The 11367-nt window shown below is 42.7% G+C and overlaps 1 protein-coding gene across 2 annotated transcripts in view; it reads right to left on the bottom strand.

Annotated features, from left to right (window-relative positions):
* Nucleotides 1–784: 784 nt before the first annotated feature.
* The window catches only part of PARP1 (poly(ADP-ribose) polymerase 1), a 50158-nt gene continuing 39575 nt past the window's right edge, over nt 785–11367 (bottom strand). For both annotated transcript variants that reach the window (XM_078156282.1, XM_020982140.2), the window contains exons 16-23: nt 10200–10322; nt 8718–8846; nt 7229–7327; nt 6384–6536; nt 4897–5024; nt 4411–4472; nt 3189–3303; nt 785–1385 (exon numbers count right to left, since the gene is read on the bottom strand). In XM_078156282.1, the coding sequence (XP_078012408.1) occupies nt 1304–1385; nt 3189–3303; nt 4411–4472; nt 4897–5024; nt 6384–6536; nt 7229–7327; nt 8718–8846; nt 10200–10322 (891 nt within the window). In that variant the 3' untranslated portion in view covers nt 785–1303. The remainder of the gene's footprint in view (nt 1386–3188; nt 3304–4410; nt 4473–4896; nt 5025–6383; nt 6537–7228; nt 7328–8717; nt 8847–10199; nt 10323–11367) is intronic.

The raw sequence follows: 11367 nt of genomic DNA, 5'->3' as shown, positions 1-11367 counted from the left end.
TAGCCACACTAATGAAATCCCAGGTCCACGATAACCAAGAACACCAAAAAACATTTCTTGGTTGGTAACAGCTGATGACAAGAAATAAACTTTCTCTTCATCCTAGGCCACCTTTAAAAAAAAATGCAGCTTTTAAAATTCTGTTTACAACATGAACTTTGATACCTTAGTGGCCATCAAATCTGTTTCGTTTCACAGATGAAGAAACTGAGGCAGCTTAGAGGTTGTCTCTCAGGCAGGATTTGAACTCAGATTTTTGATTCCAAGTCTGGTGTCCTATCCGTTACGCCACGAGGCTTCTACGAAGTCATGACGCCTCTTGGATGAGAACAATGCCCACCGGACAGCGTTCTGCTTGCTACCTATAACTTACATTTGTTGTCATTAACATGCCCCTGGATTTTTGTGGTCCTCACTCATAAACATTACTCTAACAGGTACATATGCTGCATCATTAAAAATAAAACCATGCCCAGAGCTAGCACTGAACAGGCACACATGACATAAGAGGCATTTCTACTTTAATGGACAATGACCATTAGCCCTCAGGTGCATATTTTTAAATTCTAGGCACAAACTGTCAAGGTAAGAATTGTGAATACTGCTTTTCATTCACGACAGGATGTATTCCCAGAACCAAATGTTGAAGGATTTATAATTTAGAAGTCCCTTAACTCTAAGTAAATGAAGCTACCTACTTACAGAGTTGTCACAAAACCAAATCATAAAAAAAAAGATCAAAAGGGGGGAATTAAAGACTACAGAAGAAAAAAAGAGTAACTAATTAGTATGAAATTAGCTTTTATTTTTACCTTAAAATAAATGCGCTTAACATTTTTTCCAAAATCAAAACTGAGGAACATTTAGAAAGAGTCGGAAGCACTTTATTTTCCTTTGAAATCTAATAATGTAAACATCACATTGTAATTTCCCTCTCTAAAAAGCCCTCCCCCCATGCTTATTTTATGTAAAAGCATTTTTCTTCCAACTTTTTCTCATTTGTCAGTTATAGTAGATCTGCTATGCCCCAGGGGTGCATGGAACTTGAGTGGGCGGGGAATCAAATCCTCAGAGACAAACAAAACCCAGAGACTTGGGCTTGGGGAAAAAAAATCTTTTCAACATATGGCCATTTGTTTACATAAAATCCTTATGGAGAAGATTTAGTGAAGTTAAGAGTTGTCTGCAACTCAGCTCTTTTGATATTTCTGAAAGGGTCACTGATATTTAAGCCTACCAGGCAGCTCAATGCTACAGCAGAACTATAGGGGTCCAGTCTAAGCACTAGGCAAGTGCTATCTGTTCACCACAGAGAGGTCTTAAAGTTGAACTTCAATTTCAGTAGATACTTCAGATTTACCTGAGCAATATCATAGACAATGTATCTAGAGTGAGAGTGTTAAGGAAATGAAGGCTTTCAATGGTTGAATACATATGATCCCATCATTACCTTGTATACTCCCAAGAAGACTGTCTCCTTCTTTCTGAACAGTACATGTGGGGTTCCCATAGCTGTAGACCTTTTCAAAGCTCAAGATGAACCCAAGAAAGTGCAAAAGGTAGGCAGGCCCAAGAGTCCCAGGAAGAGCTGCACACCACCTTGCATTACCCACCTTTTCTCCTCCCCACCCCTGCTTCGAACCTGGTATGGGAACCATGATCTAGAGATGGGGCCTGTCATTAACCCACAAGGAAGGCAAGCCAGTTTACCAGAAGCAGTCAGGAGCCCCAGAGGAGGCAGTTAAGCACCAGGCCAATCGACCCACAGCCACTACCCCAATAATTCTGATACTGATGGAGACAGACCTGGGAATAGCAGTAACCTCCAGGCCCCCAGCTTTGCTGCTGACTTGGGCCCTGGCCACCGCCTCAGCAGCCACAGCTACTGAGGACCTAGAAAGAAAATTCTTGCCACGTCAAATGGCTCAACACCATCTAGTTATATGGTTTCCATCAGAAGTAGCAGTTAAAGATGGTGCATTAATCTGCTTTATCATTATTCCTAAGGACCACGGGACCTTTCATTTGACTTGTAGCTGAACCCTCTATATGTGTTGTCTCCATTTGAATGTGAGATTCTTGTGAACAAGGGCTGTTTCCTCTTTTTAGTTTTGATAATAATACTAGTAACAACTGTGCTGAGCACTTTACAAATATGCATTTGATCCTCATGCCACTCTGGGAGTAGGTGCTATTATCTCCATTTTTCAGCTGAGAAAATTGAGGCAAACAGGTTAAGTGACTCGCCCAATGCCACACAACTAAGTGTCTGAGGCTGGATTCAAACTCGAGTCTTCCAGATTCCAACGTACAGCTTCATCCACTGTACCACTTAAGTGCTTGTTTATCTTCAGCCCTTAGCCCAATTACTTTACGTGTAAGTGCTTAATAAATGATCTCTTTCTTTCAATACATTGTCCTTTACTTGCTTGGTGTGACATACACCTTGAAAGCAGAATTCTTAACCACCTATCCCAACGTAAAATCTGACGTGCACCCAATGTGTTTTCTTCTTGCATTTTACATGACACACATGGAGAGAGAGTTGGACTTGTAGCAAGTACACATCTAAATCTTTGGCCTTACAATTACGAGCAAATGTGGTGGGAAGACTTGTATACAAATCAACCAGAATAGAGTTTAACAGAACCAGGAAAACCTGTCTCCACAATGAGAGATGGAAGAATAATGCTCCCACCACAAGTGAACACCGTGTGACTGTAACAGCCAGGCTCGGCACTGGAGAAGAGATGAGAAGATGCACTGACCTCCCTTCTCTTCAGAAGGGAAGAACCACAGGAATGGAATGGCACACCTTCTCTGCCACATAGTTCTTCTCTTTCCTTTTTTAGATGTTGTTACAAGGGATGGATTGCTGTGTGCGTGCAAGGGGAGAGTGTCACATCTGAAAATGGAGGTGATATAAAAACAAAAGACATCAACACAAATGCAAAAGGAAAAAATTAAGGTGGGAGAAGGGCAGGACGACACTACCCCTGTCCCCACCCGAAGATCCTTCAGCCAACTCTGAGTTCTCATTTACCCAGGCTACACACTTGAACTACTCAGTTCCTAGAACAGTTCCTAAAGTGACAGAAAAATCACATAATACACAACTGGGGGGCATGGGAACAAGCCCCAGCCATTCTGAAAAGGTGGAGTTGAACCCAAAGGCCAAGAAAGGATACTCATTATATAGTAGACAGGTGTCACTAACACCAGAAGGAACCCCAGTTCCCAAGGGAATTTCCACACCATCAAGAGTCACACTGGCTGTTGGATCGGGAGCAGTTTTGCCCAAGCCTGAAAAAGGAGAAACAGTAGTTTAAACCATGGTATAAATATGTAGGCCCAGGAAGAATATTTCCATTTTTTCCCCCCAAACACAGGCATATGATAGGGGTAAGTGTGAATTATTATTACTGTTATTATTTAAAGGTTGGTCTATTCTCTCACCTGCTAATTCTACTTCACATCTTTTCCCTTTCGCTCTAGACTTGGAAATGAAGCCAGCACAGTCAAGTACAAGGTCATTAATTTTTATATCTCTTTAGAAACTAGCACTGGCTAAGCTCCTAATATGAAACACTCCAGACTGGCCCACTTTCCCCCGAATTCCCAGGTAGTGCCCTTCATTTAGATTCACCCCCACAAAGTGAGAAAAAGCATGCACCCCCCAGGCTCCTGGTCACAGACCAGTTGTGCAGCACACACTCTTAATGAATCACACACGACATATTATTTTTCTACCAAATCAAAACTCAACTTCAAAATAGCAGTTTTCACAGGCTAGTATGGACGAATAGCTCGCATTTTTCTAGCGCCACAGAGGTGATCATAACTAACACTTCTCTACAGCACTTAATGGTTTAGAAGTACCTTTCCCATCACCCTATGGGGGGTCGGGCAGAAGAATTATTGTTATTTTTATCCTGGGTCTGTGGATTTCATTTATGGGGAATTCCTCACGTGGAAACTCCCTCCACTAATGTGAGATATGGTCTAGGGCTTTGCTTGAGTATTCAGTGATTGATTTGCCTATGGTGTGTCGAAAAACCAGCATGGGCTGGAGGCAGATTTTGAACTCAAGTCCCTGAATTTAAGGGCCAAACCCCTCTCCTCTCCCATACGCCAGGCAATTTTTACAGATGAAGAAACTGACTCAGAGAGGTTGAAAGGTGCCCAGAGTCAGAAGCAGGATTTGAATCTCGGTCCACAATTCTTCCACTAGACCACACAAAGGTGACTGACTGCTCTTAGCCCAGGCACAGTGATTTCAGTAATCCTAAACTACTTATCAATCTCCCCGAGCTACGGAACACCTAGAAATAGGATCTGGCCTCACCGGCAAAACAGAAGGCTACTGTGTGGGTGGGCCTCAGTCAGAGGCAATGGCCCATGAAATGTTACCTTTGACACTGTGCTTGCCCTTAGGTAACTTGCTGATGTGGGATGCATGCTTCAGTTCATACCTATTCAAGAAAACACACAGAAAAATGCATTTTCCAGTCTCTCGTCGGGAACGATGGCGCACCTTTGGGACAGCAGGACAGCTTTCAGCCACTGCAGAGCTTACAGCTGCCTTAAGCTTACCCTGCCTCAGTAACCTTAACAAAATATAAGGACAATGTGGCCAGTCTATTCAAATCAAGGCAACTGCTGCAGAACTTGAAACTGGAAAACTGCTTATTCCACCTCCCCTTAATTTAATCCAATAAGTTCTGATTAAGTACGCCAAGCACTGTGCAACCAAGGATGCAAAGACAAAAGCCCCTGGCCTCAAGGAGCTTCCATTCTAAAATAGGTGAGCGTTCACCTTCCAGGCCAGAAGCAAGCCTCTGCAGGGATTCCTACCATCTCCCCACCCTTAACTGGCCACAAATCAAAGTTACTTACATGTTTCCAAGGGCAACTTCTCCCAGGAGGATTAATCCTATTGGGTCTCCCTGAGATGTGTGGCAGTAATTGGCACTCTTAGAAACCATGTCAGCAAAATAGATTCCTTTACCAAACATGTAGCCAGTCTACATACAGGGTTGGAAACCGAACAAAGATTTGAGAGATTACTATGTCTGCAACAAGGTACCATACGGAACACAAATGATAAAACAAAAGCAAATCATAAATAAGCTGAAAGCTTCTTGCAATTTTGATTTAAAGGTGCTGGGTATAGTCTAAATTTGTACTGCTGACCCTACAGTGATCTGCAGGTCTCACTAACCATTCTGTACTCAGCTGAACAGGGGTGGGTCAAGAATTAGTCCTGTCAGAGGTCACAGCTTCAGTGGGTATGTTCATAGGGCAACCAGCATGGTACTATGTTAGGAAACTCCAGAATGGTTAAGGGAAATTATGGATGTTCAAGCTTGGGAAAGAGAAGCTTTGGAGAGAGGGGATACTAAAAGGGGCACAGGAAGGGGAGAATCATGAGTTTGCTTCATCCAGACCAGTGGTTCTCAAAGTGTGGTCTGGGAGGTGGAAACTATTTTCATAATAATACAGCACTGATTAATAGATAACTATTAGATAGATACCTATTGTAACTAACCGCCATTTAAAAAGGTTCTTTTAAGAGTATAAAGTCATTCTGAGACCCGAATGTTTGATAACCGCTTACATAGACAGTGGTATAGTAGAAAGAATGCAGGGTGTGACACTAACAGACAAGACTGAAGAAAGAATCTAGGGCCCAGAGCCCTTTGATTCCTGTTTCTCCCACGTCCCAACAATGTGTCACCCGGGGCAAGTCAGTCAAGTTAAACTTGCTGGGCCAGTTCTGTCAACTGTACGAGGGAGGTAGGACCAAACAGCCTCTAAGATCCTCCCCAACTCTCAACATCTATGGTCCTACCTCAGAAATGTACTAGCTGCGTAACCCCATGTGAGACTTATCTATAAAACGAGGACAATCATACTTGTATTATCCATCTCATAGACTAGTGAGGAAAGTACTCTGTAAATCACAAGAGCACTAAATAAACTTAAAGGACTGCCACACAGAAAAAGGGACTGGATTTATTTTGTATGATTCCAGAGGCAGCACTAGGACCCAGGGGAAGACAAATTTTGGTTCGATATAAATAAGAAAAATCATTAAGACGTGTTTAAAATGGAATGACCCTGTTCAAAGGTGAGCTCCTTTTCACTGGACATGTTCAAGCAGAGGCTAGATAAACATGTTAAATTACAAAATGGATTCTTGCACTGAAGGGATGCTCTTGCCACTACATTCATATCTGTCCCCTCCCACTTTGAGCCAACTACTTGAGCTTTCTTTCAAACAAGGTCTCCTCCCTCTCTCACTGGGCCATTCACTTGAAGGCACCTAAGGAGAAAAAATGGGAGTTGTGTACAACCTCCCCTACCCCTGATTGGCTACATACCACAGGGGCTTCAGGTGGGGCAATTCGAAGACCCTGAGAAAGTATCCCAGCAAAGTTGGTGGCCCTGGACCCGTGCCACAGCAGCCGGCGGTTATGAAGCTGCTTGAAGGGCTTGTAGCGTTGGCCTTCTCCTTCACGCTCAATCTTGAAGATCTAAAAGCAGTATTTAACGAAGAGAGAAAAGGATGAAATCCTGGCTGGTCACTCACTGCTCAAGGAATGAATTGTATTTTTAGGAGTCAGGCTACTTCAACAGCAAAGAGCTCTCTTGGCTCTCCCCTTTTTCTCAAATCTAAAACAAAACACAAATTGTGTAGAGCCACTAAGAGAAACCTTTCTGCTTGCTGGGCAAGAAGCTGTAGTAATTTTCCCTTTTGTTACTTTCTAATCTTCTCACTTTTCTTCAGAGACTCGTTAATCCAATTACTTATCCCCTTGAATTGCCAGGGCTAGATGTTGACCTGTGATATTAACCATTAAATTAACACTGAATACAATCTCTTTCTGAAACTTATTATTATTATTTTATATCCAAATATAACCCTTCCCCACCCACCTCCTTATCCAGAGAACCATCCCCTACAATAATGATAGAAAATAAAGAGAAAAAGTAGTCTTAAAAAAAAAAACATTGTTTTAGCTTTTTGATTAACTCTCTTGGTTTTGAATGGGGTACCCAAATTTTTAATTAGAGAAAAAAGAAAATAAAAGAAGGGTGCTTTAAAACAAGCCCAGTTTCTGTTCAACTGAAAGATGGGTCATTTCCTAAAAATGCTGTTGGGTACAATATACTGTTCTGTCCCACCTAGGGGCTGAGCAAAGAGAGAAGTGGGATGGTTTCTTACATCAATAATTTCCAAGTCGTAGGCATTGTGAGTAGTAGCATGTGTGTTCTTAACATATTGCCTGATGATGTCAGCTTCTTCTGAATTCTGGTCAACCACCTAGAAGAGACTCGCAGAATGAAGCAAAGGAAGGAACCCACCCATCCATTTAGGCCTAGGACTGATCAGAGACCTAATCTTAAGATGCTTAGAACAGTACTTCCTTGGGAAGTAGGCCAATTTACTGGGAGGCCACGGGTGAAGAGGAATTGGCTGGCCTGTACGGATTGCTAGGTTCTAGTCCCAGCCCTGACACTCTAAAAATGTAACACCATCACCCTAACATTCCTCTTAAAAGAGTCCTGTGAAAAGGGCAGTACTATATTTCAGTGTATGGACAAAAAGATAATGCACAGGTGATGTTATCTGATTCAAGGTCACAGCAAGTTTGGATTGGAGTAAAGAACAGAAATGAGCTCAGAGGAAAGAGCAGGAAAGGATCTCAGAAGCATCTAGTCCAATCCTTCTTTTCAGACACAGATATTGAAGCTCAATGAGCTTTACTAACTTGCCCAATGTCACAAAGGTAATAAGTAGGAGGGATATGAGATTGGAACCCAGGTCCTGACTCTAGGGCCAATGGTCTTTCCGGCTCTGTTTCTAGCCTACGTAGGGCTGAATCACATGTCACTTTTAAGACTGTCTATACCTGCCATTTTTTTTTTCCAAAGAAAGAATCCTATCAACTGGCAGGTCTGCTATACCTGCCACCTGAGCTAATATAAGAGCCACCAGATTTCCAAGGACATTTTTTTTCCAGAGTTCTTAAAACTAGACACAGGTGTATGTCTTTTAGAAGTTAAACACCTAGGCATGATGGACTGCTACAGCTAAGCTGCAATGAGTTAAGCCAATCATGTGCCCACAGGTCAGCACCAACATGGTGAGACTGGGGCTGCCACGTACCAGGGGATGGTGTGGGTCAATCCAAGTCAGAGATGGAGGCAGTTGAATCAACTACTCAGTTGTGCCTATGTGGCCCTAAGTATCTGTTGCAGTTCTAAACTGGATAAGATAGGGAGACCAAATTAAAAAAGACAAAAAGACTTATAACTGTTACTCTGGACCAAATAAAGCAAAAAATTTCCTTGAAATAGCTAGCACCTTAAAGATCCCTCTAAATCAGGACATTCTGGGGGTCATGGGCCCCTTTGATAGCCTGGTGAAGCTTATGGACCCTTTCTCAAAATAATGTTTTTATTAAATAAACTGAAGAAAATGCTAAGTTTCCTTTATAGGTTAGTGAAAATACAGACACTTCTTCCCTCCTAAGTTCACAAACCCTATGAAATCTATTCACGGATCTGGACTCCAGGTTTCTCTAAAGGTTAATTATGGCTTGGGAGCTGAATCTGTAAAGAGAAACTATTTTTCCAACTGCTGAGACAGGCTAGGTTATGATATAGTCAAACGTCCAGTCCCTTTAGCAAAAGAAAGAGATACCTGTTACCTTAATATCAGTTTTAAGCTTCTCATAGTTAACATCAATGGGATCCTTGCTGCCATCTTCAGACCCACCACGGAGTAGACTATAGGCCACTTCAATGTCCAGTAGGTTGTCTAGCATCTCTACTTTGGCCTGGAGAATCAAAAATGGGTCAGATGCTGAGTTTCCATCCAAACCTTAATAGGTGTGGAAGATAACTTAGGGTCTGACCTTGTCCTGCACAGAAAACAGTATGCTACAACTCCCCAAGGGAAAATGCTACATACCTTGATGGTATAAGAAGATGGGGAAGGAGAACTAAAAAAAGGGGTCACCACTAACGTGACTAATTCTGGTCATTCAAGTCAGTCAGCAAGGATTAACTTACTTGAGTTCACTCTGTGCCAGGCACTGTGAAGTGCCAGGGATACCAAGAAGGGTGAAAATAGTTCTTGCCTTCCACAGGCTTACATTCTAAGTGGGAGACAGCAGGCATACAGATAGGTTTATATAAGATTTATACAGAGTGGACAGAAAGTAATCTCAGAAGGGAATGCACTAGCAGCTGGGGAGTCCAGTGGGATTGGAGCTAAATTTGATGAAAACAAGGGAAGCTAAGAGGCAGGGGTGAGGAGGGAAAGCATTTGCAGAATGGGGCACAGCCGAATGCAAAGGCATGGAGATGAGAAATAAGAGTCTTGTGCAAAAAATGTTAAGCAGGCCAGCATTGATGGACTGTAGCATGTATTAAGGGAATAAAGGGGGTAAGATGACTGGCAAGGTAGGAAGGAGCCAGATTATGAAGAGCTTGAGATGCCTAATAAGTTTTTCTATTTGATCCTGGAACTAACAGGGAGCCACTGGGGTTCATTTAGTATGGGTGTGTGCGACATGGTCAGATCTAGGCATTAATAAAATCACTTTGGCATCCCAGCAGTAAACAGATTGAAGAGGAGAAAGTTGAGGCAGGGAGAACAATCAGAAGGTGATTTCAACAAGCTCCTTGCCAATTCCTGGCACACAGTAGGCACTTAAGGCTTTGCTCAGACTCTGGCACAGTTGATGCTTAATAAATGCTTGCTGATTGGCTGCCCTTCTACTTGGAGGGAATGTTTTCCACATTACTGCTAGGCAAAAGAGATGGAGGAAGAAAGAAATATCTTTTCCTCTACCTGTGATTTCTGGTCTCTAGTGGGTACGATTCATTCACATGCCATATACCTAAGATATACTGTTTTTTTTTGAAGATCAGTCTTGGAAGGCAAGAGAGCCAGACAAGTTTAACTCTCCCTTCAGCCAATTCTTTATGAGTAGGTGGAGTCTGATGTGCCAGTAAGTAACTCCATCTACATCTTATTTCAGAAAGCATTTATCTAAGTGCTAAGATGTCTCTGCAGTGATACTTGAGAAGAGGTGATGGGTGTTGGGAGGTAGGGGAGGAGGGTGCCAAGGACTATGGGTTGGCAGCCTTCTCCACCCTGCCTGCCCAGGATTTTTCTTCCTTACCTGCACACAATCAATGTTGTTCAGGAGTGGGGGCTTCTTCATTCCAAAGTCATGGGGGATCAGAGTATAGAAGCGATTGGAGAGGTCCAGAATCTGAGAGTCACTGCCACCCTGGGACACCACCTGCAGGACAAGACACCAGAAAGGGAGGTAACACATAGTTAAGAATGAGAAAGGGGAAGGGAGGTGATTATTAAGCGCCCACTGCCATATTTCTCTACCTCCCCGAGTGGAAGAACATAACATAAAAGTATATTATCCCAGACGGGTCTAAGTGGAGGGCATGATGATTATGGGAAGCAGCTAAGACTCCATGTAGAAACTAACCTTCCATATACTGTGTTACTGAGGACATTTGGGTTGTTTTTAAAACCAGTACTCGAGAGAAAGTGTTAACAGTACTATTAATGAATATGGAGGACTGGACATTTTTGTAAAAGTTGGTTTCTAGGGAAAAAAAACAGCCAAATCCACTGCTCTCACATGCCCAGAAGGTACATTTTAAATAGCTTCTATTCAGTCTCTGCTTACCTTCTCACTTAGGTAACTGGTTGTCTAAAGCAAGCCTTGTACTGCACTTGCAACCTGGCCGTCCTCTGACAGAGATCTGTTTGGTGGAATGTGTACAAAGTCTTGCTAAATGAATAAAAGCTGGGTCACCAGGGGAAGAGACCCTCTGGCAGCCAAAGGTTCAATGAACCTGGGATGTGGTGGGCAGTGACTCCCTGCCCTGACTCACAATGGGAAGACAGCACTATCCTTAGCATTAAGGAAAGATACCATTGAGAGGAAGCACTCCGGTCTAAACATGAACTTGCAGTGAATCCTCTCCACCAGATTACCAGAATCTTATCTCCCTAAAATGTCCCTGCCCTTTCCTGGGGCTGGATCCACTGAGATAGGCATATTTTCCCCTTTACAAGGGTGAGAATAAAAGCTATGTGTGGCCCATTCACAGCAGGCACCAGAGAGGAGATAAGTTTTATACAGAGTTTGTGACTTAACTGCAAGCTGTATTTTCCACCTTTAGTTCAGCTCAATTCAACAGCCACCTACTAAGAACTTACCACATGCAAGGCACTATGCTAGGTGCTGAGATACAAAGATGAAAAAATGAAAACAGTGCCTGCCCTTGAGGAACTTCCACTCTCCTGGAACACATAAAATG

Source organism: Phascolarctos cinereus, unplaced genomic scaffold (assembly GCF_003287225.1).
Source record: "Phascolarctos cinereus isolate Bilbo 61053 unplaced genomic scaffold, phaCin_HiC Scaffold_5;HRSCAF=322, whole genome shotgun sequence".
Lineage (NCBI taxonomy): Eukaryota > Metazoa > Chordata > Mammalia > Diprotodontia > Phascolarctidae > Phascolarctos > Phascolarctos cinereus.
The sequence above is the reverse complement of the archived record's forward strand: the minus strand, read 5'-3'. Positions and strand labels throughout refer to the sequence as shown.